This window comes from Varroa jacobsoni, unplaced genomic scaffold (genome assembly GCF_002532875.2).
Source record: "Varroa jacobsoni isolate VJ856 unplaced genomic scaffold, vjacob_1.0 scaffold_815, whole genome shotgun sequence".
NCBI lineage: Eukaryota > Metazoa > Arthropoda > Arachnida > Mesostigmata > Varroidae > Varroa > Varroa jacobsoni.
The window spans coordinates 559,503-586,964 of record NW_019213717.1 but is presented as its reverse complement, the minus strand read 5'-3'; the positions used below and the strand labels follow the sequence as shown (position 1 = coordinate 586,964).

The following is a 27,462-nucleotide window of genomic DNA, read 5'->3' as shown; positions in this document are numbered from 1 at the left end:
GGTTTCATCCTTCTTCAACTACTCTGTACACATTTTCCGCACTTTTCGATTCGTCTAGACGAATTCGTTGTCGTCAATCGTACCTTTCACATAAGTAGAACCTATCTGCTATTGCATTAAGAAATCTATGCCATTCCAGACCTGACCGCCATCTTTGTTGGAAGGGAAAAGAAAATAGAATCAGGTTGTATTTGATCTGTATTGCCTTAGATTTCTGGCCAAGGTTACAAGATAACTGGGCACGCGTGATCAAGCCTTGACCACAACTCGCACAAAACGCCTTCAATGTAATGATTTACTTTTATAGATGCTGCTAGCTCGCGGAAAAGAGCTACAGTTTTTGCCTACTCGAAAATTATTCTTTTTTCGCACAGTTTGGCTGAGGCAAATCGACATTGGCAGCAACGACCCGGTGGTCGAAATCAGGTAAGTTCGATTCAATAACTACAATTGGTTCATGGAAAGCACCCTGTTGTACCGTTTCTTGAAAAAGTGGGGCTCCTGTACGCAGGACCAGTCGACGATGACAAAAAGAGCGATAGGGAAAATGTGCCTCTTCCTCCGCTGCCTGTTTATATTTATAGTCGGAGGTGATCTCCTATGATTATGGTGACATTGAATCTTACATTTATTGCTGCAGTAAGTAATCACATCTGGTTTGGTGTAGTTGGAGATTCGGGAGCTATTCGAAAGATTCAGGTGGAAAGATCTATCAGGATTTTTATGCACGCCTGCGTGCACTTAACTGGGTCGGGAAAAATGTTTGACCGAAAAACAGAAGAAGTCGTCACAATGTGGTCATTTGTTTCTCGAGATGGTGTCTACGTCTGAGCCAAGATCATTTTCTAGTTTACTGGTTATTTATAAGCGGGTTAAATTCATGAATTAAAAACCATAAAAATGTATTGTTCAATCATCAGTCAGGAGTATCTGAAGTTGGTTTCGTCCCTTTATTTGTTTGCCATCAGTAATAGAGTAGTTGACACCGTTTCGTCAACTAAACATTTTCAGGAACCAAACGAAGAAAAATGGTCTGGTATTATGAATACAGAGTTCGGATCGCAATAATTAAGCTATCCTGCTATTTTATTGTACAAGGGACAAATCAATGTCGCCATAAAGCAGGCCAAAATTACTTCGTAGTAGCAGCAGCAGAGGTGAGTCGCCCCTGAAACAACTGCACATTACGTCTCCACGTCTCTTTTTGTTTCATCCATTTTTGGGCCAAATTTTCGGGCTAGACAGCACCTATCAATGGCAGCATCAACAATAGCAAAAACAACAACAACATTTCAGCACCTCAGCAGCAGAAAGAAAGTTATAAAAATTATAATAACGGTATCACGATTTTCTTTAAACTGCTGAGGCCCGTTTGCTATAGCTTACGTCCCTTCTGCAAGTTCAGCTCTCTTCATCTATACGCCCATTAGTGACGATAAGTCAAAAAAAAACTATAACTAAAACAACAACAGCGACAAAATCAGCTGTCGCGGTCCACCAACGACGGATGGATGGATGAATGGACGACCCCCCAACTTCGGTTTTGGATCTGCCGTTAGAACGGGTGATTGTATGAGCGTCTAGCAGTGTGCGCGTGTATGTATCTATTGTGCGTGTGTACGCGTCAGTTGTCGATCTGCCTGACCCGATGGACTTCGGTCCGGACAAGTAACTTCTGCATCCATGACGCTAACGCCAAGGCTGCTACTGCTGCTTTTACTGACGATTGTTGTTATCGAACTGCTGTTGGTGTTGTTGTTGTTACCCAAAGCAGGTCTAGTGAGTACAGCCGACAGCCTATCGTCGTCGTGAGTTAAGAGCCTCGCTTCTGAAGGTTTATCAATCTTTTTTCGAATATTATTATTTATATATCTACGCACGTATGCGGGCTTGCTGTTTCGCGTATTACATAACCAGCTATCTGCTGATGGAGCTGTTGATGGACATAGGCTGCGCGCGTTATTTCTTTGTAAAATTTTCGCTAGACTTTTGATCAACAGATCAATCAATATTCAGTTTACAGGGTGAAATCGACGTTGAGCCCTACTCACATCCCGTTCACTGACCGTACGACGAAGCAAGCAATCAACAGAAAAACAACGAAAAAGTATTTTCCCCTATTTTATTATTTTTTTTGGTTAAGTCAGATATGCGCTAGATCAAAATAGGTGGAGTATGATAGGCACCGAAAAGGGCTAGACAAAAAAAACCACGGACGACTTGACTGACCTTCCCCCATTGGCCCCTTCTCGATGTCATCGAAAGATAGACTCAAGTGATTTTTGATTGATTTTTTCGTGATGAACACAATCAATGAAAATCGACATTATTTTTTCTCATTTCCCGCTCATCAACACTATCGTTATCACAGAGTTAAGCTCAACATCGATAACAACAAATACCGATCGGAAATCCTCTCCTCCGCAGGCCTGTCATAACTAAGTGTATTTAACGTCATCATCGTCGATTTTATTTGCTAATTGGTATCGGCGCGGTTATCATGATAACCTGAGAGCTACTTAGCGCAGTGTACAACTATTGGAATATACTTGTTTAGTAAAGGGAAACAGTTAGAAACTGCCCCACCAACAATGGGTGTATGGAAACACATAAAGCTATGCCAGATTACCAATCAGATACGGCTTCACTGGTCCTTAAGTGTATCTCATATTTCTGTTCCCAATGTTTCATTTATGTTAACATGCCCATTTGCTTTTCGTCACCCTTAATGCCTGACCAGATCGCGTACGCATGTTTACAGTCGATTGTATCGCAAATGTATGCAAGTAATAACCAGCAATTACCATATTGTACTTACAAGACCATGTTTAGTTAAGATATCGTTTCCTTGAAACGCAGATTGATTCCTTGTGTATTTGTCAAGTTATCTATAGTCTGTACGAGTTTGTCACTATGTTAAGGCGGCGTTTGCCAAAAAGATTCAAGGCTTGACAAAAAGTGGACAAGCTGCTCCGTTCGTTCTCTGCAGAAAGGTGGGTGATTGGAGATCCTCCTGCCAAAGCGGTGGCGGCTGGGACAGGAACGGCATGCATTGCCTTGCTTGAGATCGGAAAGGGGCAGTGGAATCGGCTCAGGTTTGCGAGGACGGCTGAAACAGGCGCCCCCACTATCCGCCAACTGCTAACGCACTGCTAGCGAGAGATAAGAGAAGAAATGGTATTATAAGTGAAATTTTACGATTAAGGTTGTAAAACCTCTTTATGAGTTTCTGCCCCCTCTGAGCCACCCTCACTCGCCGTTGCTGCTGCTGTTGCTGGTCTATGCCGGTCAATGCGAATGGGAGGGCTCGAGTCTGCCGACTGCCTTTCCAACCCAACTGTTCTATACGAGCCGAAGCCCCGACATTAAACATGGATTTTCTATTGTCCATGTACTTACTCTTGATACTCACTTCGTCGACTCTTTTCTTTCTCTATTCGGCCCCTGTTACCCGTTTTCATCGTCCTGTTCTTGATATCTCGTTCAACGTTTTGCCTTTTTCCTCGGCCTGCTCTGCTTTGCGAATAGACATGCTCACACACATGTACAGCTCATTACATATGTGAGTGTGCATCGATGTTCGTGTTCACCTTTTACCTGGGTTTCAGACGTGCTAAAGAACATATTGTAGAAGACGTGTACGGTACATGTGCGATGAGTTATCACGACTAGTTTAAGTACAACTATATTTGTCCGCTTTTAGCACCTATTTGCCCAGCGGGTTTACGTTCCCGGACATTACGATTTCCTTTCCCTTTACATCGCTTGACTTCTTCCCATCGCTGTCCATGCACAGAAATGTACCAAATGACGCGTTTTTCTATTTGTTTTCTTGCCTTCTAAGATCTGCTTTCCTCGTTATAATCGGCGTTACTTGGCAACTCGAAGCTGCATTTGGTTGACAAAAAAAGTTCTATAGATCCTAATGTGGAGTTAGTTATCTACAGAGCTGGCACGTTGCACTCGCACAGTTATTCCATATCTGGCTAGTCTTTGTAAACAAATTCACAGAATAACAACTCGTACCCGATCACCATCAATTAGGGCTCAAAGCATGCTCGGCCATGGCAAGACGATCTACCTGATTCAAGTTTCTCCAATAGATGCGAGCTAAGCTTACTTGCAGCAACAGTATATAAAGCGACACAGATAGACAAAGTTGAGGAGGACGTCAAGGGACAGCAAAAACATGAGTTTTTTTTTTTGCATGGACGCATATTGTCGAAATGCAGTAACAGGAGTACGTTCGACGTGATCGGTTGTTGCCAAAGTCAAAAATCCAACAAGGTGCTCTATGATGAATCAAAATTGACTACAATTAACCATCGCGGCTGCCACCGACCGTCGCTGCGATTGTCTGTTTAGCGTGAAATGCGCCCAAGCGCTGACAGACGTGTCTGAAGCGTCATCAGTTTAAAGAAACTAGCTCTCATAGCCTGATTTCTCTCTTCCCCCACGCTCTATTTGAGCGTTTAGTGTTTGTGTCTGTGCGCGACTTCTTCCCGAAGGAAGTACTTGTCTCCTAATGACAAGGGAGAACAACCATTTACCTTGCACAATCTCGATTGAATCATGAGAGGCGAAAGGATATGAACAACTATACACACATGCACACCCAGCCTATGAGGTTTTAGCCTCATGTGAGGTATCAAGTATATGAGGAAACACCGAACTGCAATAGCGTCACAGACGGTGCCGATCATTCGACCACCAATGGCTCCCCGTTCTCACATAACAAAGGAACAACACTAGATTTAGCTTCTGTTACAGCGAGTAGACTTGCACAATAAACAGCCCGGCCGGGTCGTGGCAGCACTCACGCCAGTGACTAGTGTCTCCGGGATTTCGGGTTCGCTACAACTCTACTGCGATCGTCCTTTCAGCCACGAAAAAAATCGACTACAAACTGTCATGATGACTATGTCAATGGCTGTGGCTCAAAGCGCAAAAAATCTTCTTGATCATCATCATCATCATCGACGAGACCTCATTTTACGAGACGATTTTCTAAAACTCGAAAATTGTCACTCATCTGTCAATCAAATGACGAAAGATAGAGAATTTGCTACAGCCGTCGCAGCAGGCAGAATCGACGGCACAAATAGCGCCAGCAATAGGCACTTCGACTTCTCGTTTCTAGTCCCGCTCCTGCCGGCATCTTCGCATGTTTCAGCACACGAACACACAAAGCACAGAACGGATCGACCTGTGCCTGCAGCCGTAGCAGAAACAACGATACAACTGGATTGTTGTTGTTGTTGCTGTTGCGGTGGCAAAGTACGGAGAAGTTCACATCCGATAAAACGAACATAAGACTCTCCAGTGGTAGGAAAGGAAGTCTGTATACGTGCCCATCCGTAGTAATAATATCCATACCGACTAGATTTGATGGTTAGTTCCAATAGGTATGGTGATGATGAGTGGTGAACGATGCTTAGTCTACCTGCTACCTGCGACCCCCGGCCCTTCGAGTATGGTTAGAGAGGGAAATCCGATCTTATTGCTGTCAGAGTGCATTCATTTATATCTGACCAACACAATATGAATGAATCCATATGTTTTTCTCTATAAATGAATGTCTACGAGTGAGTGTGGCTTTGAATCGACGACTTGTCGACACTAACAACGAAATCCCGATCAACTACCATCGTATACAGTATTTCCTTACCTACAGACCTCTTGCACGAGTGCTATCCACTGATACCGTTCCATCAATGCTCGATACGGTATCAGATGGGCTATCACAGCCGACAGTTCTTACTGCTGCAGGGCTAGCTCTTATACTCTGATCGCAATTTACATACCGCAAACGCGCAGCCCAGTATGGGAGATGTGTGTTTACGTTCGCAAGTTACCTTTTTTCGCCGATGCTCTGACTATTTGTCACCAGAGTGCGAAGGTTACAAATCGTAAAGACGAGTACATTTTCTGGGTCCAATAGAAACGTAGGCTAAATAATAGATGCTTTCACGCGTATGACTTGCACTACCGAATGCATCCTTTTACAAAGGCCGAACCTTCTACGTCAGTTTTTTAACGTACTCTGTCGGCAGCGTGTGTCTAAAGGACGTATATCGTACAATGACTGATTCGTCCAACAGGTTTTGTCCTTCTCAGTGGCATCCTGCTCTTCCGAGATCATGTAATACAATCAGAATGAGTCAACCTTCTATGTCGATAATTTCCATCACTAACCATAATGTTGGATCTCCTGTTGTATCGCTTCGTACTAAGAGTTCAGGCGTATGTTGGTTGAGATCGTTTCGAAGACTCATCTCGATTGTTGACCTTATCCGATCAAGTCTAGTTTCATTATTAATAATAATAATAATATATATGTATTGGGATAATCTAAAATGCTAGAACAGCCCAAATAAGTGATGTACAGGAATCGGATATCTTCTTGAAGAATTGATTTCATCTTAATGCTCTGATTTGAAGTAATGGACGTAGTATTTAGATGAACAGAAGCCATCGAGGCGATTTCGGTAGCTGCGACTGATCTATATTCTCTATTCAAGCGACTATTTGATGTGTCAACAGCAAAGTCAAGCCTGATCGATTTACGATTTAGTTTCAATTTCCCGCGCGGGGTTCGTGGCCGTGTAATGTACAATCTGATCCGCTTTTTTAAACCAACGCCAAAACTGGCAAGTCGGCATTATTTGCTAGATGAAACTAGGCATCTGCGAGAGAGCGGCAAAGGCGAAACTCGTTCGTTTGGATTTCGCTAATCCTTGACGTCTCCATTATAGTTTCTCTGGTAATCGAGGGCAGAAGCGGCTGCCGCGTACAATATATACATATGGACTGGACATAAAATGAGCCTAACCCAGAAAAACCTATCACCTGTTTAAATAATTAGACAGTAATAGTTATCCCGGTCTGAGCGCAAGTACCACCCCCAAGTATCTTATCATATGAATCATAAACGATAACGATAAAACGAACATAGTTATATAAGAGCTTCATAGTAGGGCACCGCAGCAATAGTGGCCTATCATTATTACTAGTCCTTTTTTTCCAGCGCCTAGGAGTATAGAATTATTATCTAGTGAGCACCTTTTTGTGTGTTCGTGTTTATTACTGCATGTTTCATTGTCGATAGGAAAGCTGCTCAGGCTGATTAGGGACTAATTGCATATGAACCAACTAATCGGTTTTAGTGCTTATCCTTACAATCTTGATCACAGCCGCCGCTGAAATGGATCCCAAAGAAAATCCTCGTCTGGTTTTTCATGCGTTACAGCTCTTAGGCCAGAATGATGATTTTATTCCGTTGCGAATTTTACAATAAGCTTGATTCAGTCATGGGTATTCCTCGTTGAGCCTACGCCAGTGGGAGAGGCCATCGTTGTAGTAGGAATAGTAACACTAGTGTATGGTGGTAGCTGTTTTTTTCTCGTTGTGTTCAGGTCTAGAGCTTGTGCTGCTTTGTGTCCTGGTAACGGCAAACTACTCAAGCGAGAAGCACCCTAGGCCGTATCATTAGCCGATCAAGTCCGAATGGCCGGCCAGTAGGCTCCGCGGTATTATGCTGTAACGGCGGTGCCGCAGTGGCGACGGCGGCGGCTAATCTCCGAGTTATAAACATTGTGAAGTAGAACCAAACACTATCCGTAGTGTTCACACCGCGCCGTGCTGAAAGCAGCAGCAGCAGCAACAACAACAACAACAATAACACTGTTTAACGTTTGTTGCTCCATTCGTTCGAACTTGATGACTTCTTCGTGCCGTCATGTCATCGCATGACCGCAGCATAACATGTCGCTAAATAAGAAACAGCGCGCTACTACGAAAGTCAGCCAATTTTACTACTAAGTAATACCTTTAATACCGGCCCTGCTTCATGGTAAGCTAGCGTACCATACTGCCCAAGTGCTCAGGCCATGTCTACAACCGGTCAATGTCGACTGACGAAAAGGTCTCTCAGACGAATATCCTTATTGGAAACAGACATACGAGCGAGGACTGCAGGAATATAGCAATAGCATTATAGTTTGCCTGCACCGACATATGTGTAACACAGGCACAGGGAAATTCTATCGTTTAACAAACTACTTTCCAGCATGAGGAAAGTTAGTTCTCAGTGTCAGACGCATGGCCGGGGCACGCTGTATTGAGCGTGTGAAGAACTTGCGAAGTTCAGCTGTTGGCTACAGAGCCACAATGAACAGTAGCAGATAATAGAAACAATAGACAGATTTAAATCACAAAATACAAAACGACAATAATAATAATAATAATAATAATAGAAATTGGAAGATCATACTATGAAAACGTGACAGAAGTAATTCAAAGTAAATAGTAACTTTATAACATTTTTGTCAGCCAGGACTTTTTTGTTATGATTATAGGCTCGTTGGGCTCAAGGTATCAAAGCATTATGTATACAACTAAAAATACGCTCATCAATCTATCCGTTTGGCTGGTTATAGGATATCCACATATGTCACGGCTTTTTCGTCGTCGGTCGTCCTTTAGAGCATGAAGAAGCTAAATGCCAAATTCTAAATGGATATGGAAGTGTTCTTTTCCTTGTCCTCTGCATAGCTGTTCATTCGCCTGTATCTATCTTATATCTAACCGTGCCGTGGTCGCTTTATGAACACATACATACATACATACATACATGTATGTATGTATGTATGTATCTGGACAAACGAAGGCGTCGAACTCAGCCAACAACAGTTGTTCCTATTTCGGATTCACGCTCCGCTGACGGCATAAATGCATAACAATATCTGTTCGATGTATCTACCTTGTTCGCTGGCTTGAAGCAGAGCAGCGCTACCGTTCGGCAAGCAAGATGTCACTGAGATGACGGCGCTATTACTGTTTGACTCTGATTTAAGAAAAAGACGCAAGAGAAATCGTATCGATATCGAAAGAATATCATCCATCGGCATACGAGTGGTCGTTGGTTCGAGTCCCGAACCCAGCACCCGTACCGAATCGCGGTTTAGCATCAACGAAGAAAGTATTCAACGAGGGCGTAGCGATGCACAAACTTACCTAATCAAGCATTGGTTACCCTTCCAGCACCAGCAAGGCTATCGTCTCAAACTGTTGTAGATACCATTCATCTACTGAATGAAAAAGTATCTTGTGTACGAAGAATAAACCAAACATTGTGTCGAAACAGTCTCTAAGTGACTTATGTATTTGTTCCATACATATATATTTCGAGTCTGCGCCTCGCTGCACGCTCAACTGAAAGAGTTTCTTTGTCCCAGCACAGACGAAGCGAAGGTGTGTGCTATAATGTAATGCAATTCAAATTGATCCTACTTTCGCGCGCTCTTCCTCTTTCTTCCGCTGTCGAAGTATGTTTTCCCCCGCTTCTACTTAACATTCCCTCGATTTGAATCTCCTGTCCTGATCGCATCCTGACAGAGTCAATTTAGCGCGGCTTACCTAACGAAAGAGTGTCTTGTGCGATCGTTCCAAGTAGAACAGAAGCACGGAAGATGTACCGAGACGCTTCCCGTTGAACTTCATTCTATCGCTCCATCTTGCTGCCACAGTTGATTTGGAGGTTGCAACAATTTATCATGCGTTTGCCTTCCATGGCCTACATTGCAACAACGTAACAAAGCCGAATAAGTAACACTGGCGTTTGGCCTACCAAATGCACATGATCTATATGTATATATGGAGATAGTATGTTGTAACATTGTTCAAAATATTATTGTAGATCTACGGCCATGCCCTGATCGTGCATAGAGTGCTTCCGTGCAATGTCGAACCGGTTCCCTTACAGAACCAATCATCAGCTACGTTCTAACTGCGCTGTAGTAAATCATACCATACTGATTTTAATAGAAGCCGTCTTGAAATACGCGATAGCAGATGTAATGACATTGTATAGGAACTATATGGCGATAGATATTGTCGAATTGCACAAACAGTGAGATTGCTGATCGTATGGTACACAGAACGTAAGCATTCTACGATTTTGTCAAACTGTGACACCCTCTTCATAAACTCTCACACTACTCAAGTTTACACGTCTTGTGTAGCAACTAGATATGAAAGATTGTTATATTATATTTACTAAAGAAAAAACACAGCATGATACACGGAAGCGCTGATGGCAAATTTAATTTTCACATCTCCATACCGTTTCCTTGACATCTGCTGAGTGCAACTTCCGCGTACCATAGTTTCTGTCGCCCCGCAAAATTCGTTATCTGTTTTATTTGAACTAGCTAGATTGCCGGGTTCTAGCACAGATCGACTGTACTCTACCGGAATGATTGATCCAGCTAAATATATGTTCGTACGTACCGATAAGAAGGAGCTATTCAGAACATTCGCTACCGTGGGTGAGAGCTTGGCAATCTAAACTGCTTGGTTAGCCTTATCGTCATCGTATAACTAAAAGAGTAGCCATAACTAGAGTCAAAACAACGGCGGGTATCAGCAATAGATAGTAGCTTCAGCCTCTCAGCCGAGTCTCACAACCTGGCCATATGGAAGAACTGTGTGTGAAAGAGGTTATGGGGAATACTACTCGCATCCAATACATATGTTCTGAAACATATCTATCTGTGTAGCTATATCAACAATGTGCGTCTGAGTGTCATGTTTTGTTACGAGGGTTCCTTATCGTTCGAAGTGACTCTTTAATGAAACGGAGCGTTTCTACCGTCGTTTCATAACTTTTTGACAACCTAGTGTTTGTAACTCTGCTATGTTACACCGAAGTATTGTTAGAAAAATTGCGGGTGGCGTTTCTCATAGAGATGATATCCCGTTGAATGGCGCTACCAAATAGCTACTAGTCGAAATGTCGATTTGAACACATATAGGAGCATATCTACAGCGGGGATTGCCCCAGCCTTCGTAGGCGGCGACGGAGAACGATTCCCTGGTCGCTATTAGCAGTCCGTAACTGGTAGAATCCTTCCTCTTTTCCCGAACCTCAATCTTTTCGAAGCATCAGTATTAATAACCATACGAGCACATACTTTTCGAGCGGCACTCGTCGGTGGCGCTACTAGGAGAACGCCGGGGCCGGGAGATGGAATCGGTCTTGTGGCGCGCTGCCGGACGCAGCGCAATAGGTGGCGCTAGCGATGGTGGTTGTAGTAGCAATGATGGTAATTCCATGGGAGAAGCAGTAGTAGCGTATTTTGCCGCTACATTTAACCTACCCCCCACAATTCTTTTACCCCTCTCGCACCGCCCCCCAGTTCACCTCCAACCAACCTACCTCTTGCTTTACGGGGCCTTAGTTGCGACCGGGTTATGTAATACACTGCTCGAAACCAGACATACACTTACATGCACAGGCGTACGCAGGTACTCACGAAATGGTAGACTATCTCTCTATACCCATATATTCCACTGTTTGGCTGGCTGCCTGCCTGCCGGCCTGCTCGCAGCTTCACAAATCTGCAAGCTCACTAGAGAGCCAACAGAACTGCCGCTTTCTTTCTGCCTGGTCTGTTTAAAACTGCTGCGCTGCCGCTACGCGCTGCTCCTCATCGTCGGTGTCATAGATGGATGCTAACAGCGGTAGTCTCCCATTCGAAAACCGCGAACTCCCGTGCGCGATCTCGACAAGCACGAGGTTCAGCGATCCGGTGGGCGCTAGCGCGATGACTGGAGCCAAGTAGAGAAATATGGGTGGAACTTAGGGAAGATGCGAACTTAGAGGAAGACGTAGGAATATACTAGCTGGGAGCGAACGGGACGAGGATCGGGTGGTAACGCGTGGGTCTGAGCGAGCAAACAGGCTGGTTAGTAGGTTAGAGGAGAGAGCATGCTGGTCGGTTGAGGGGTGGGGATATCATTAACGATATTAATGTACTTACCTTTATATACCTGTTAATGATCTTCTAGCTAGTTCTTTCTCTGCGCTGCCTCTCATCGAGTAGTATTTCGATTCTACTCTTACGTTAGCTCGTCAAGTCGTCTTGTTTTGCTAACTAAACACTGAGAAACCGACGCTATCTTGGTTGTCAACCCGCAAAAGCCAGTTAATTTGGATTCGTCGGATATATGATTGGAGAATGAAGGAGCAAGGAATAATCCGACTGTAGTCAACGACCGGAAGAAAGAGCACGCAGGGAAATAGTCTCGATTTCGAATAAACTTCGGTTAGCGCAGCAATCTTGCTGCAGAGTGGGGGGGGGGGGGGCAAGGGGTTACCAGATCAGTCCCTTAAGCTTTCTTCAATCTGTGACGCACCTAAAAAGAAAATTCCGGCAAACAACAAAACGAGCTCATATCGTCCAATCACGGAGCACCATGGGGTGCAGTCTGTTATCTAGCCTATGTTCGTTCGCGGACGGAAACAGTGTGCCCGCAAAGTATTCAGAAATTCTGTTTCGAAGTAGTGGGTGGAGATTGCTTTTACCCGTTTTTCCCTACCTTTTTCGTTTTTGTTTATCTCACTGAGAAACAATTATAATCTTCGCGAATGTGCAACAGTGCCAAAACCTGGGTACTCACTGTTTCTTGCCAGCCGTAGTATTATACGTACGAATTTGACCTTTTTTTTTTCTGTCGGCACAGTGGATATGATCCGGCAATGCAGGTACCTGTTCAACTCTGCCAGGATAAGTGGCTCTATATTGCAGCCACTTCTGACGGTAGACTGCTTGTTGCATTTGTTGATTGTGCTGTCTACCAGTGCGCATGTGTACACAATGGACAGCAAATTGAAAGTATGTATATATAGATATATTCTAGACTTAGACGCGTACGTAGTTGTCGAAACGACACAAGCAAGTCTGTCTGCCTTTCTGTCTGCATCGATGAGAAGTTAATGATCTTGTTGGCCGTTAGCCTAAGGCCGCAGGCACTGGCTCAAAAGGTAGAAGGATAAAGAAGAAATAAGCACGGATGAATGTGCGAGTGCGAGAGAGAAAAGCACTATCAAAGTCGTCGTATCTAATGGAGCGTTGTACATTACTTTGCATCCAAGTGTTGTAGCTTACATCCCGAGCCCTCGAAGGGCTGGAGGAGCCGGCAGTTGCTGCCAGCCGGTGATACTCGTGATGTTGGTGCCAAACGGGTCCACACGGTGAGTCCAATTGTCCTAAGTGCCTTGATAATATCCCTCGCGGCAGCCTTCACTGCAAAATGTGGGAGCCCCTGATGCAGCTGAAGAATAGATCAGTTTTTGGCGCTGCTACGGTTAGCAGAATCAACAACAGCAACACGCGAAGTATTATCGAACGTTGCCGTAGGGTCGCGATAGAGTTGCGGAGCGAACAACACGAAGTTCGTAATGCTGCTGACGTGCCCGCGGCCTCAGTGTCCTCATCGATTCGACGATTTGCACAGTTCGTTGTGAGCTTGCACTAGGAAGTTGACTTCACTGCACGCTTGATCGCCTTCGAAAGCGACGCTGGCGCTCCCAACGATACGATACAGCTAATATTGACTTGGTTAGGTGCCTAAAGTCGATCTATAGTGTGGCAGACACGCCTGAGTGAATTGTTATTCATACGTCCATTTCTGATGTCGGTGATTTTTGGTTGATCAAACGGTAGCAGTATGGTACCGTTTGTCTCGCCCCGTTGCCCTAGTTACGTTCCAAGACAGCTAAGTTGTCAGGAACCCTCACGGGGCAGACAGGCTTCCCAGGGACTTGTCCATGTCTATCATACAATACAAGTGGCAGTGATGGCGCGCATTCCAAATCAACGTTTGCTCAATTGACGTTAAACAGACATTTTTTTTTAGAGAATAACACATCCGACACGTCAACAGTACTAGCGGAACTTATCAAAGTTATCATTAGGCCAGAAGGTGCGAGGAAGTTGACATATGAAGTTCCAAATTATTTGTGGCAATGTATATATAGATATAGATCGACTATCTTGGTCACATGTGAAAATTAATTTGTTATCTATTAAAAGGCAATTCTAAAAGGTAGCTATCTGAAGCAAACGGCGTGTTCCTTTCTGTTCTCGAGTATCGAGAAGCGTATATCAGATGGAACACTCAGTTGGTCGACCAGCTATTCTGACTATATCCAGTGTTGTCCTTTTACGTCGCACCTCATCATCATAGTCGCGCTTAGCTATTCGGAAGAGACGACGAACTGGGCAGGCTGCGATCTCTACTTTTGTCTGTCATGAATCGCGACTGTAAATCAACTCTACAGATGGCGAACCTGTAAAGACGCGTTTACGAGCCGCCGCTGCTGCCGTTCTTGGCCACCAACACAACGAGACGGACAGACGGGTGGAAACTACTAGCTGAACACCAGTTCAGCTCTTGACGAACAAAGGAAGGAAAAGGAAGTAGACGAAGAAGACGGGCACGACAGTGAAAGCCCCACAAAACGCAACAAACAACCCCGTAACTCGTAAGCAAGTAAACCCTTGGCGCCAACTATAGCCTAAAATGCATCCATTACCTCCTAGCTTTGTTTCAATCTCTGTAGTTTTACGGGCATGCTGGACTACAACCTGATCGAAGCGGTCGTTACCGGATCCTGATGGAATTGATGTATTTATTTTGTCCAACTCTGGGCGACTTGTGGTCATGAACGTTAACTCGAGTTGAGAGGACGAGAAAAACCGGGGAAACGACGGCTGCTGGCTTAGCAAGGTTATAGAGTGGCAAACGGTAGTGTTGCTGGGGCTACCAAGTCCTAAATAGAAGCGGAGCGTCGAGAGCGTGTGAGGTAAGAAAGCACGGGGATCGAGAGCGCAAGGTTTTACTATAACTATTTCTCCACCTTGCCCTAGTCGTTATTTGTGATTCTTCAGATGCCACTGGCGCGGCTCCTGTTGCCGCTCGATATTGTTCAAATATTTTATTTCACATCAACAACTGCAGTAGTTACCAGCCGAAAGTAACAATCTATGTCTTCATTGTAGACGGCCACTTCTGCTGGCCCATTGTGGGATTAGTCTGTTTCCTTGTCGAGTAGCTGTAACGGGAAAATAACTGCGAGGAAAATGTGCAAACATAGAAAAAAATAACAAATATCTAAACTGTGTATATAGTACTGCAATTTTAAACCGCTGGCCATGTCTTTCAGTCCCTTATGGACAATGTTAAAGTCGTCTTGCGCATATTTGCTTGCCGCTCAGCGCTGACCACCTCAGTTGAGCGTATCACAGTTGCGCAACCTGACCCATAATAATGGCTCTATGTACCCTTGCATGTCGGCCACACCGAGATAGCTTTTTCTCCGAGAAGCATCATGTTCTGTGCATCTGTCAATATTAGTGATTGCTATAGACTAAACAATGCTAAGGGACCTCGAGGGGAGGAGTCGAATTTCGAGAATTGTTGTGTTTTATCGTTCAATGCGTATCCTTGTGGTCCTGGCCAGGTTCGCTACCCCTTCAGAGTTTTCCCGCATACGCTAAAATAGATACGGATATTGCATTCTTTCAAGACTGAGGGTATAACCGGTGTAGTTGCTCGATGTGAAGCTTAGTACCCGAAACTAATAGCAGTGACTTCAGATCTAAGGACGCAATAAACTCAGCAATATAATCGGACAAAAAAGATAGGTTTAATTTATACCCCAATTGTTAGATGTATCGTGTTTTAGGTACAGCTTTTGGCAAACTGGGCTTTGCAGACGTATGAACATCGCAAAACCAATGTCACATAATTAGCGTATTTTTAGTAATGATGAAAGGGAAAACTTTCATCATTACTAAAAAGGGAAACTGAGTTTTGTACATTAGTCTTTTGTAGTGCCAAAATATTTACATAAAGCCTGATTTGCAGGTCCTTGAATCGTACACATCGTTTGCCGTGGCACGTGGACCTCTTTCTCGAACATTAACTTGTAGATTACATAATAAGTGCACAATGAGACCTCGCCATGCTTATAGTTAGCCTATATGATATAACACAAGTAGTTTTGTTGAAAATCTATATACGCGCTATTTATTACCGATGTCTTCAGTGGCTGCCCGCGCTTGACGCAGTCATAACTAGAGCCAGCCCTAAAATCTAGAGAACAAACGAGGTCGTACACCTCTCTACTTGTTCGTTCGTTCATTCATTCACCTGAGCTTGTGATTGAGCTCAACTTGAATTTGTTCATATGGCAATGGCCTGTGTGATGGTTGTGACGACGTGTGTCTAACCGTTCATCCATGTACCGCCTGTTTATGCCTGAAACTTAGCTGAACAGCAATAGCCCTCAGAGTTGACCAGGCATGGCAAGAAATGTGTGCTTACGGCAATAAATCGTCTTTGTCGGTATAAAATTTGACTTATTGCCCTGCGCCACAGAGACCTCCTGACCATCTCAGCTTCGCCTCTGATAGCAATGAACCCCCCGCTTCGACCATTGTATCAACTGCAGCAAGATCTAATACTTATTATGGCAATCATTCGGCCTCCCATACTGCCACCGTACTGTACCCCAAAACCTTCGCAAATATTCTCACATATAAAATTTACGGTTTTACTTATTAATTTTATTTTTTTTTAATCTAATTGCATTTTTTTATGTGATCCGATCTATAAGTAAACATCGCATAACGATAATCTTTGGGCTTGGTTGTTAGTTTGCGTTGCGCGCGATTAATCCTCTGTAAAGACGATGAAAATCTATAGACGACCTGACTAACGGGAAGTACGCCACAAACAACCCAGTGTCTTTTATATCCATATTCTAGCCTCGGAAGTCAACAGTATCGTATCTACGAAGAGCGTTGCAGCGATTGGTATCAGGTTTAGCGTTTGAGTTTAACCCACTAATAAGCTGTTTGCGTTCCATGGGAGTACCTGTAAAATATATTGAGTGGTATTAGCCGGCATTTATTTATGTGTCCCACGCATCGGAATTAATTATGAAAAATTGTTTTCAAGTAAGCCGACTGAGACCATTTGAAAGCTGAACCCCTTCATTACTTCACAGAATCTTCATATATATGTACGTACTATAGTTGTTCAATAGCGAAAAAGATGTATGGTTCCATTTAGAGACTAGTAAATTTTGCAAACGATTTTGGCTCAGTACCTATATGAAGAGCACTTGATGATTTAAAATTTATTGGTTATTACGTTGATGAACAGCTGATCCACTATCAGGTTTATTCCACTAGAGAGCGTGGGTATCTACGTTCTTAAAGTCACCGTATCTCTATTGCTTTCGCCATGACGTCCCAGATTTTTGAGAAAGTAAAAAAGGAAAATGTCATAGGTAGATAACGCTACCCTTTAGAGATTCAGACGGCTGAATGCTACCAGTCATAACAATATCACAGACAGACTTTTATAAGAAGAAGCCTAGACAGACCTGGCTAACATAGGTTTTGTTTCTGCGGGCTCATTGGATTTCCAGCAGCAGCGGTCATAGGCTGCCGCATTCGTCAATATCTTCTCTCAAGCGAAGTTTAAGCCCTCCACTCATCCCCAATGGACTTGTGCCTAAGAAAAGTCGAGATGAACACCTTTTTGAACTCAACGGTCATGGTACGTATCTTCTGAAATTCCTAAATGCCGTGAACAAACCAAATGTAGATTCTTCTTAAGAACCGATGTATTGATGACTCGAAGCTTGATATCCGTCGATGATAATAGTACTTAATGTCATCACGCGAAAAAGGTTCCTATCATTTATAGGCAAAATTTACCAGCTCTTTGTTTATAGACTAAGTACGGATACGAAGTACGTCTTTAGGACAAGTAGGTAAGTGTACGTATTAGTCCGATTTTTTTTAAGTTCCGAGTAAGTCTATGGGAATAAAGTACAATGTTGGGTTGTTCTCATTGACTTCAACCATTGACGACACACGTATTATAGACGAGCAGACAAATATTTACACACGTATATATAGTTTGGTTTTAGTATTAGGTAAATACACAAGCATCTCCAGCCATACTTTGATTAGAGATATCTAACCAACCTTATACGTGCAGGATTGAGTTCGAAGGAGAATACGTATCTATGGTTTATCGGTTTATATATGTACAGGCAGTTCCATCCCCCTCAGTACAGCCGACTGCTGAATGCCTATGTTGGATGGAGGAGAAAAGAAGCTGGCCCGCTACCTGGTCGATCGTAAGGCCAGCCGTGCCAGAGTAAGCACTTAAGCTATTGAATTTCATCACTACGAGAATGAAACCTGCCTGTCTAGTTGTGGTGTAAGAAAGGTGGCGCTGCAGTGCCGTTTTATATTCGATAACGAGAGATCAGTCATCAGACGGAGGAGAGTTAGCGGGGTTGCGGGGGCGTCAGCTCTGAGTGAGAAGTTGCTGGCCTCTGAAGGGACGGCCGGTGGTGGTCGAGCCACTCGGGGATCTGAATCGGAGGAGGAGGAGAAGGAAGAGCAAAGCAGAAAAGTTTGAATTATTGCTGGCGAAATTAAGTCTGACATTAGTCGTGGCCAAGCTCATAGCCGTCGTTGTCATTTTCCTCACCCCCTTACATCGACACGTTCATACATGCCGGTATGCATCGCGAGTGATGGCTCAACTGCGCTCTAAACTTGTGACGATAGATTTATCTAGAGTGACTAGCTAAACCAGGAACGAGATCTGGCATCAGAGAAGCGAGATGCAAAGATAGATATCGAGGTGTGAACAAGTCGGAAAGTAGTTACCCTTGATCTTTAGTTTTCCCCACCACATACTCTATTTCGATCGTTCGCTTTCTGCCGCTTGGGATACGCCGGGATTAGGCGGCGTAGCGTTTCCCGGTCGGCACCAAAGTTGAAGCAAATCCGTCTGTCTAGGTTTCACGTTCTCATTCTTGCTCGATATGTCCGCCCGATTTGGTTTATGCTTTCGAACAGCTGAAATTTTTGCCGCCACAGAGAGCAGAAATGGCAGCGAAAGAAGAGGGTATGTTACTGTTCTCCAAAGCTAAATAAGGGGGCAAAATTGGGCAAGACGAGAAGCGTTTGCGCATCGGAACCTTGCGCGTGCTTACTTATCCCCCCCCCCCCCAAAAAAAAGAAAAAATGAAACGAAAGTGGCCAAACTTAAAGTGCCTTCCTCACTTTTTTCGCATTGCCTTGCTAGCGTTACAGGGCCGCGTTGAAGTAAACGACTTTTTAGAAGCACTCTAGTCAAAATGCGAGTGAGATGGCAAGGTAAGCAGAGAACTCGAACGGATCGAAGCGAAGAAGGATTTGCTTCAAAAATTGGCCTTTGGTTTTAATCAATAGTTGGTAATAAAAGAAGACTACTATAAATGGAGAAGCAAAATGATCCTGACAAAGCAAGGCTAGAATATAAAAAGGAGCGGTGAACAACAAATAGGGGCAATGCTATTTTATATTGGCAAAAAACAAAACTGTATTAGTTGACAAAAGTGCTTCCAGGTGATTAAAAGGGTTATAAGAGGCAGGACATAAGCATACATTACATACTGTGTAATAATCCGTCCTATCAGCTAATAGCAGAATGCAACACAAATATAAAAATAAAATTTACGGTTAAATACACTATCTTTCTGTAGCTAGATAATCCGTAAGTAAATATTTTGTTCTTTATAGTGAGCATGTCCGAAACCGGGTTTGTTGATATTGCGACCTCGGTACAAACTAGACCTAGGTAACATAGGTCCGTAAGCTTTTGCTCCTGTTTTTTTATCCCGTTTGCTCATATTGACACGCACCGTTCCTTTCATGTCAATATTTCTGATATCAAAGCATACTTCATATGTTAAAGACTCTTAGAAACACTTAGGAGAACTATCGGTGCCGTTCCAAGTATCAAGATCTTCAAGCCAGTAATTTCAATTTTGCATTGGCTAGAAAAGATTTCTAAATATGAGATTTTCCAGGAAAAGTACCACAATTCGACAGATGATTTCAATCAACATTTTGAGTTTTCTCGGCGTCGAGTTGGCCGTTTCACTGCACCTAATACAAAAGCTCAATATCTATTCTTTTTTTTTTTTTTATCTACCCTGGACTGTTGTTTAAGTCACGCTAGGATTGCATAGTGTAATCGGTCTTGAAGAATAGCACAGGTTAAGGAACGCCGGGTAGCATGATAAACAGCGTAAAAATTAGTGCTAGACAAATATACTGGTTCTGTTGTCTGAATTTGAACCGTTGTATAAATCGACCGGGATTAGTTGGGTCTTTATGCTTTCTCTCTACCTTACGCTACTCACCCACCAAAGGATCGAAACGTGAACATCGAGATAAAGAAGGAAAGAAAAGTCTGAGCTTTAGCTTTGAGGATAATGTAGCGGCAAAAGCCTTTCACAAACTGAAATGAAACTGTGTGCAAACGACGCGCTTTAGAAGCTAAGTCGCTCGGCCCCGTCGCGTCGGAATATACGAAGGCTAGTAGCATTTATCATATTCGCTTTCTTTATAAGCTCTCAAATTAGCTTCGATTTTTTGGCGGTCTCCCTTTAGCTGCATAAGTAGGAAAAAGAAAAATGAGGAGAAAATCCTTTTGGGCCTACTCGGGTGGGGGCACCCTGTAGTGTTAGCCATCCGTCTCTTAAGTACGCACCTTCGACCCGTCGCTTCAGACTGAAAAGGACGTCGAAACACAGGCGAAGCTCGTTGATGGAGATTACGTATCATCGCACGAGTGTGATTCACACATGGATACGGCACTTTGGACCGTGCCTCTATTGGTGTAACTCAACCGGCATTGAACTTATAATACACAATCTGTGTTATATTAGTATTGATTCACGAGATTTGCACTTGTGAAGTTTAGTGTGATTCCGCCGAAGCGTACGATATCGCTTTCGGGTCGAATAGCTTCGGCGTAGATTTCATCACGCCTTCCGATGCGCGCGCTAAAGATTCGTTGTCTTGGCACGCAGGTCCGTTCTTCTCTTCTTCGCAATGCCCTGTTCCTCCAGTTCCTAAAGTTACCCCCCATGTGACTTTTAGGATGTATATACGCCTTGTAAGCCATCTTTTCCCCATGTAGCAAGCGGCTCAGAAAGCAAGCAACGAATAAGCTGCGCTTTTAGCGCACTTGCGAATGGAAAGTATGACAGGAGGAGCGACAAGGGTCATATCTACTACAACTACCACTACTAGCTGAAAGATGAGAACAGAAGAAAAAAGTCAAACTTTGACGGGAGTGCCAGGGGGCTGGATACAAGGGTGTGGTGGGGAAAGTAGTAGCTGGATGGAGGTGAAGGCCAGCAAGGAGGCTAAGATGGTGGTGGATCAAGAAAAGAGGCTGTGAAAACGCCGATCCAGAAGGGGTACGCGCTATAAAGGATTCAATTACCCTTGTATAGTGCACCGCCATACTATGTGCATATATCTGCAGACACCCTCACCAGAGGCACACCCACACATTTCTAGTACACGGCTCATATGATAGGCCAGTTCGCCTACACCGAATAGGCAAACAGTCAAGGGAAATAGCCGAATATAACTGCTAGATTCTGCTTTACATCCGTACCCAATGAACCCATGGCTCTGCAAGTCAAAATTGTAGTGGCAGCACCTAGAGAAAGCTCGTGTCGGAATAGGGGGTTGTGAAAGAAAGATGTTTAAGGCAGGGGTGGGGGCGTTGTCTTTGGTTAACGAGTTTACTACTAACGCGTATATACTACAAGGAAAAGGCGGAAAGGAAATTATATAGACACTACGGCCAGCAAGAAGCTACAAAGCGAGAAATATGGCCGAGGGTAAGGCAGGAATCAGGTTTGTTTCTTTGGCTATTGCTCCAAAAACTTCCACTTATTCGACCATTCGTTTGCGATATAGGTGGTGAAAAAAGCGTACGGCACTCGTTTTTAGCTGACTTTGTAAAAAATGATCATGATTATGAGAGTTGTGCTAAAGCTTCCTTGATGCGACCTTTTCGCTTGATTGTGCGCATGAGTAAGACAACTGTTCATTCACGACAACATACTGTAATAGTAAATGTTGGATACGAACGCTGGGATAAACATATTCAAATTATAGATACCTAATCCCTATTGGGTCGATAAGAGAAACTAGATTTTTATCATTGCAAGTTAGAGAGGTTGTTTCGTATCTGCTTCGCCCATAATTTATTAATGAATGTGCCGCATAAATTCTTTTCAATAACTTATTGTGAATCGGCATTTTATAATCCTTGAACCTCTTCCAATTCGTCTCATTTCTAAACTAACAGTCTCTCCATCTAGAACATCAGCACCCGAAGTCGTCACTATAGATAGGAGTCTTTTTCTTCAAGGAAAGGAGGAATAAGGCTGACTGATTGACGAAAAAGATATTGGCGAAATCGAAGTGAGAGGCCGAATGGAATAGAGGAATCGAGATGCTGCTCCATCATCTGTTCCTACTCTATACCTAGCCTCCCGCGGTATCTCAAATGTGCCGTCATTGCTGCGCGGTGAGGCAGTTGTGTGTATGTACAAAATATATACGGCAGTTGTGGCTTGCCTCATATCGAACCGTATTGGATATCGAGATACTCACTCGATATATTTTGGCTGCTTGGGTAGCTAAGGTGGGTATATTGGCAAGGAATTTGCAAGGAAAACGGACCAATATTTTCTCTATTCTTTTTTTGCTCGGTTAAACACTGACATGTCTTTCATCAACTGGGACAAGCATGAAATGCCTGTACTATTCTCCCATTAGTAGCCACTGCACGCTAGCCTGGCCTAATTGTCACCGTGATATTATTATTATTATTGTAGTTCGCCTATTCATTTTAAGGTGCTTGATTTACGTCCCCATTGCTACGTCGCCTGTTAACTATAAAGCTTCGCTGGTCAGACAAGGCGCATGCAGTTTTCTTACTGGCATACATACACTTCGCGCTGCGAGTTTTTATCAAATACAAATCATACATAAATACCTTGTTAATACATACATACGTGCCGAATATTGCAGACGTGTGTGTTTATATAGAATCAATTAATGTTAAACCAGCCACCTTCGACCGCCTTAAGTATAGGACGTTCTTCGTCCTCCTTACTGGGTCGGTGCGAGAAATGTTCGTTAACGTTTGTTTACAAAGACCTGATTTCTTCCGCTTTTTCGTTGATGACGTCGATGCGACATTGAATTCGACGAATACTCGCCCAGCGATGACCTATCCAAGTCTCCTTTGCCCCCGCCGGTACCTCATCTCAAAGCATCACATCAGCAAAGACGACCCCCCACCCTCGAGTTGCTCCTTCTATCCAAAGACATCGTTTCTTCTACACATACACCCAAACACACAGATGCACACACTTAATACCAACAGGATCAACGATGCGCCCACATATAGTTGCGCTGCTGTCTCTGCCGGTCCTGAATCTCTAATAAGTTTTTCGCTTAAAAGTTTATCGTTGGCCAAGAAAACTGCCAATGCTTGGGGAGAAATAGCAAAGTCGTAGAGGTTCTCATACCTGACGAGTTTGCTTCATTACTTGTCTTCGATGCCTGCCGTTACTTGAAAGCGCGACGCAAGCGGAAGGAGGCCGCTGTGCACTGCTAATAGCAGCAGTGGCGGCGACGTGTTTGAAGATACGATAAATATGCCAAACCAGAGAAGGCTTGAGATTCTGAGAGTGGCTAAGCTAGGGCGGAACCAGCTTGTGTCTAGAAAGCCAGAGAGTCCTTCGTCTTATCATCATCAAGTGAATGTGCACTACTTCTTTTCCGCCGGTGAGCTTCGAAGGCGTTATGAGTATGGGAAAGATTCGAACGCGGGGTCGTAGATGTTGGCCAAGTGGAATGGACGCATAGGGAATGTTACTTAGCGCGAACTCTCATTCTCTCTTACTTGGTTAGTCGCTTTATCTACATAGACAGCGAGGCGAAGAGGAAGAAGACTTACGGAAAGAGATTTCGGAACAAACATCAGCTGCGACGACAAGCATTGCATTCATCCTCGTATGCAGCGTTGCAAAAGCCGATGAAGAGAAGGCGGACCCTACTAATGATGGGGAGCATAAAAAGCGAATTAGGAAATAATATATAAGTTGAAGCATCCTCGTGAAGATATCTCGATTATGTCGTGTACACCTGACCTTTGTCTTATATGTCTTGATTTTCGCGTGCCAGCTTTATTTGTACTTTATCTGGTTGTGAAGTACGGTGTGAGATAATTTCGTATATCTTACAGATAGATTGGTATCATGGAAGGGGATCGAGAATAAGCATATTAAAAGATCTTAAGCGAATTAAAAGGATCTTCTTAATTTGACAGTTTTGAAAAGTCTTGCCGAAGTATATTTGCTATAGTCCTAAATCTACAGTGAAATTGATTTTGCGTTTCTATTAGCAGTATTCGGCCTCAGGCTCGAATTGATAGTTGGTCAATTATAAACCAAAATTCCGATGCATTCCCCTACAACATGCAGGCAGAAGTTACTAGTATTATCAGTTTTGCTTAAAAGTTTTCAATTTTATCGCATCATGCACACAACCGAACGTTACTCTGAAGCAGCATGAAGATTGCTCAGAGATTTTCAACTCGTGTCTTCCTTTTTCCTCGGTTCAAATCGGAGACTTTAGAGCCGGCGAGAGTAACGCTGCCTACGAATAGAGAAACGCTAATGCTAGCCGCGATGAAATATAGGCGCGGGGCAGGTAAACAGGAAGCGCAAGAGTCTTTGGCAAAGCGGACTGTGTGCGACGGATGTGGGTCGTATTCAGTGGCGCGAGCTGGCGGAGTTGAATGTACGTATTTAATATGCATCGCCGAATCTTCGAAGCGACGGGGCAACTACGACCCAGCAGCAGGGGCAATAACGATTCCGTGTCTGCTAGTTAGCAGGCACTATTCGTCAAAATACTAGTGGGCGGCCAGCCATTGTGAATGATGCACTCCCACGACACACAATACTCCTTCTACCCCCCCCCCCCCTCAACTCTGGGGTAGCAACAAATACACCAACATCGGAAGATCTTCCCCCCCACCTACCCCCGTTGTAGTTAAGTAGTGCGATGACGCTGCCGAACTGCCTGAACACGTTTAAACACGTTCAGGCAGAGAGTAAGAAGGTGAAGCGGGACTGACAACTAGGGCGACACTAGTAGCAGCAAAAGAAGATAACACAGAGTGTCACCGTCATCGCGCTGCACAGCATGCGACAATCAATGACCTACCAGTGTTTGGAGACAGGTAGCGTTATTGAAAGAGAAAACTCCAATCGCCTTCGTTCTCCAACTCGAAAGAAAAGCAAAAGCTTCTATATATATATATATATATATCGTGTGTGGATTGCGAAAGGCATTGAATGTCCTGCAAACCAAGGTAACCCTGAACGTGCTAACTTGTGAAATGGGGAGTTAGGAAGTCTTTCTGTAGGCTACTTGTGGAAGAGCTGTTCCGCGTGTCCGCCGCTCATTTCATAGTGGGCTTCTAGGATCTCAGAATGCGGGAGGCGATCGTGGTTGTACTCTCTGGCGGCGCCCATCGTCATTTTCGTTACCAGCAAGGCTGGTGAAACGAAGCATCGTCATTGAGAGTGAATTTTTCCCTAGGAGATGCAAATCAGCCCATATCGTAACGGCGCTACCAGGCACTGTTATAATGCTTATTATTAGGATTAATATTATTAGTATTTGTTACGGCTATTGCTACTGGTGGTGTCATTGTCGCCTTGTTTGAAGAACCCTGCTGCATTTGCTGGTAACTTGGTGGTATAGTGAAAGACTATTAGAGGGGACGAGCTAGGGTGGGGGCAGCGGGTATTCGTATCTTGGGTTATTCAAGTTATCATCGCGTAGGCAGGCGCGGCCAAAACTAGCAAGTAAACAGATTGCATCGCATACGTTGCTGCGATTTGAAGCTCTCTTTCTATGGTCTTATCATGCCATGACAAGCTGTTGCTGGCACTGCTCGATGTTGATATGGGTACCTAGAAGTCTGTTTACTAATAAAAGTGCCTTACTGTAGATTAGTTTGTTTTTTCCTCGTCGTTTTACTCCAATCCAGTTCGTGGTGTAATACAGATTTACTAATTTGATGGCCATATTTACAATTCTCGATTTACAAACGTATTTCCTATATTTTCTCTGCTAAGAACGTTAATATTTTGAAAGATCTTATTAGATCCCCACTTATCTTAACGCATACACTTTCTCTCTCGTGTTGAACTGGAGTAGTATGGTTGTGAAACGGAACGCGTCAGGCAGATGCCTCGGGCAAACAAAGATCGTAGGTAAAATCGAGTGCAGTTCTTAGAAGCTTTTGGCGGTAGCAACTTAAATTAGTATCGCCGTATCCGGAGATGCGCATTATTTGGTACCCCCCTAACCAGCGTAGGGCAAATAGAAATCGCAATAAAACTATGCTATAGAATTAAACTTGCATAATGTTACTATCAAAATCGCGACCGTCGATCAGCAAGTAATCACAGTAGTAATTAGAAAATGAATGCTGGATGCATTTCAAGACGGCTACGTAATGAACCCCAATACACCCCCATTCAGTCAATGGTAGTCCAGTGTGGCACGTGCGTTTGTGTGGGCCTTTTGCCCATTTCGATCATCACGAGATTTCAACGCGCTATTGTTCGTTTCATTACGAATGCACAGATCTACACGGTCGTATCGTTGCGTCATTGTCTTTAAATCTGTCTCGTCTCTTCAAGCAACAATGGCAACTGCTAACTGTCTGCATCCGACAATAGTCGCGTGTCTATCTAAATTGCGGCCCAGTGTCTGTTTTTGGGTGAAGAACTTGGACGACCCTTTCAACCCCTTTCCTTTCCCCATACCTTTCTGATGCTTACTCGAAGTTTTAGGTCCCGCTCAGTTCCAAATCTCTTATTGCCGTGGTTGAATCGGAACGGGACTGAAGAGAAGAACAAAAACAAAGGAGAGGCTTTCTAAATCAGTTTATCCTATTCCGACTCTCCGAGATGGAACTGGGCCGACTCAATCCACTGGGGTAGAATGGAAGGCGAAGGCAAAACTGGAGCAATGAAATTTTTGTTGAATAGGATAGAGGGTGGGCATAGTTAAGTCTTCTTGTTTTTATGGACACGTGCGACCACTGGCACCGATAGCCTTAATCATTCTTATTTCTCATATTCTTATCTTATCCAAAGCCATAGCGCAAGCACCGTACGTATGTGCATGAAACCGACTAGCTTAGGTGAGCACGGAATACTGGCACCTTAGCCTGGTTACCGTGTTCTGCTTCACGCCAGGCAGACGGTGCCTAATCTAACAAAAATTTTGTCCCTCGATATATACGTATATTGGTAGACCAATGGGGACGGACACGGCATCCAGTACTGGACTTTTACCCATGAATATTTTCCAAGATCGTATCTGAAAGAAAAAGATGCATTTGCATCTTGCATCATTCCGGACGGCCATGTCTATTTAATATGACTACAGCTTCAAATGAAAGCCTAAACCACAAATTACTTAATCTTAACATATTCCACTCATACTCTGTAAACTCTTTAATAGTAATCCTTCATTAAGTAATATTATCAAATACAAAGCGCAGCTCAAATAAGCTACATACAAAAAATCGAGTAGAAATAAATCTTGTATTGACTTCAGGCCAATCAAGCTGACTCTAGGCTCACAAGTATTAAGGTACAAAACAACTAAAAAATGTAACAAATGCCAAAGG

General features: G+C 43.7%; 1 protein-coding gene across 2 annotated transcripts in view; it reads left to right on the top strand.

Annotated features, from left to right (window-relative positions):
* The window catches only part of LOC111264066 (uncharacterized), a 165,501-nt gene that overhangs the window by 86,145 nt on the left and 51,894 nt on the right, over positions 1–27,462 (top strand). The window contains exon 3 of one of the 2 annotated variants that reach the window (XM_086969921.1): positions 17,288–17,415. In XM_086969921.1, the coding sequence (XP_086826047.1) occupies positions 17,288–17,415 (128 nt within the window). Of the gene's footprint in view, positions 1–17,284; positions 17,416–27,462 lie in introns of both variants that reach the window. The other variant, XM_086969920.1, reaches the window with a different exon arrangement.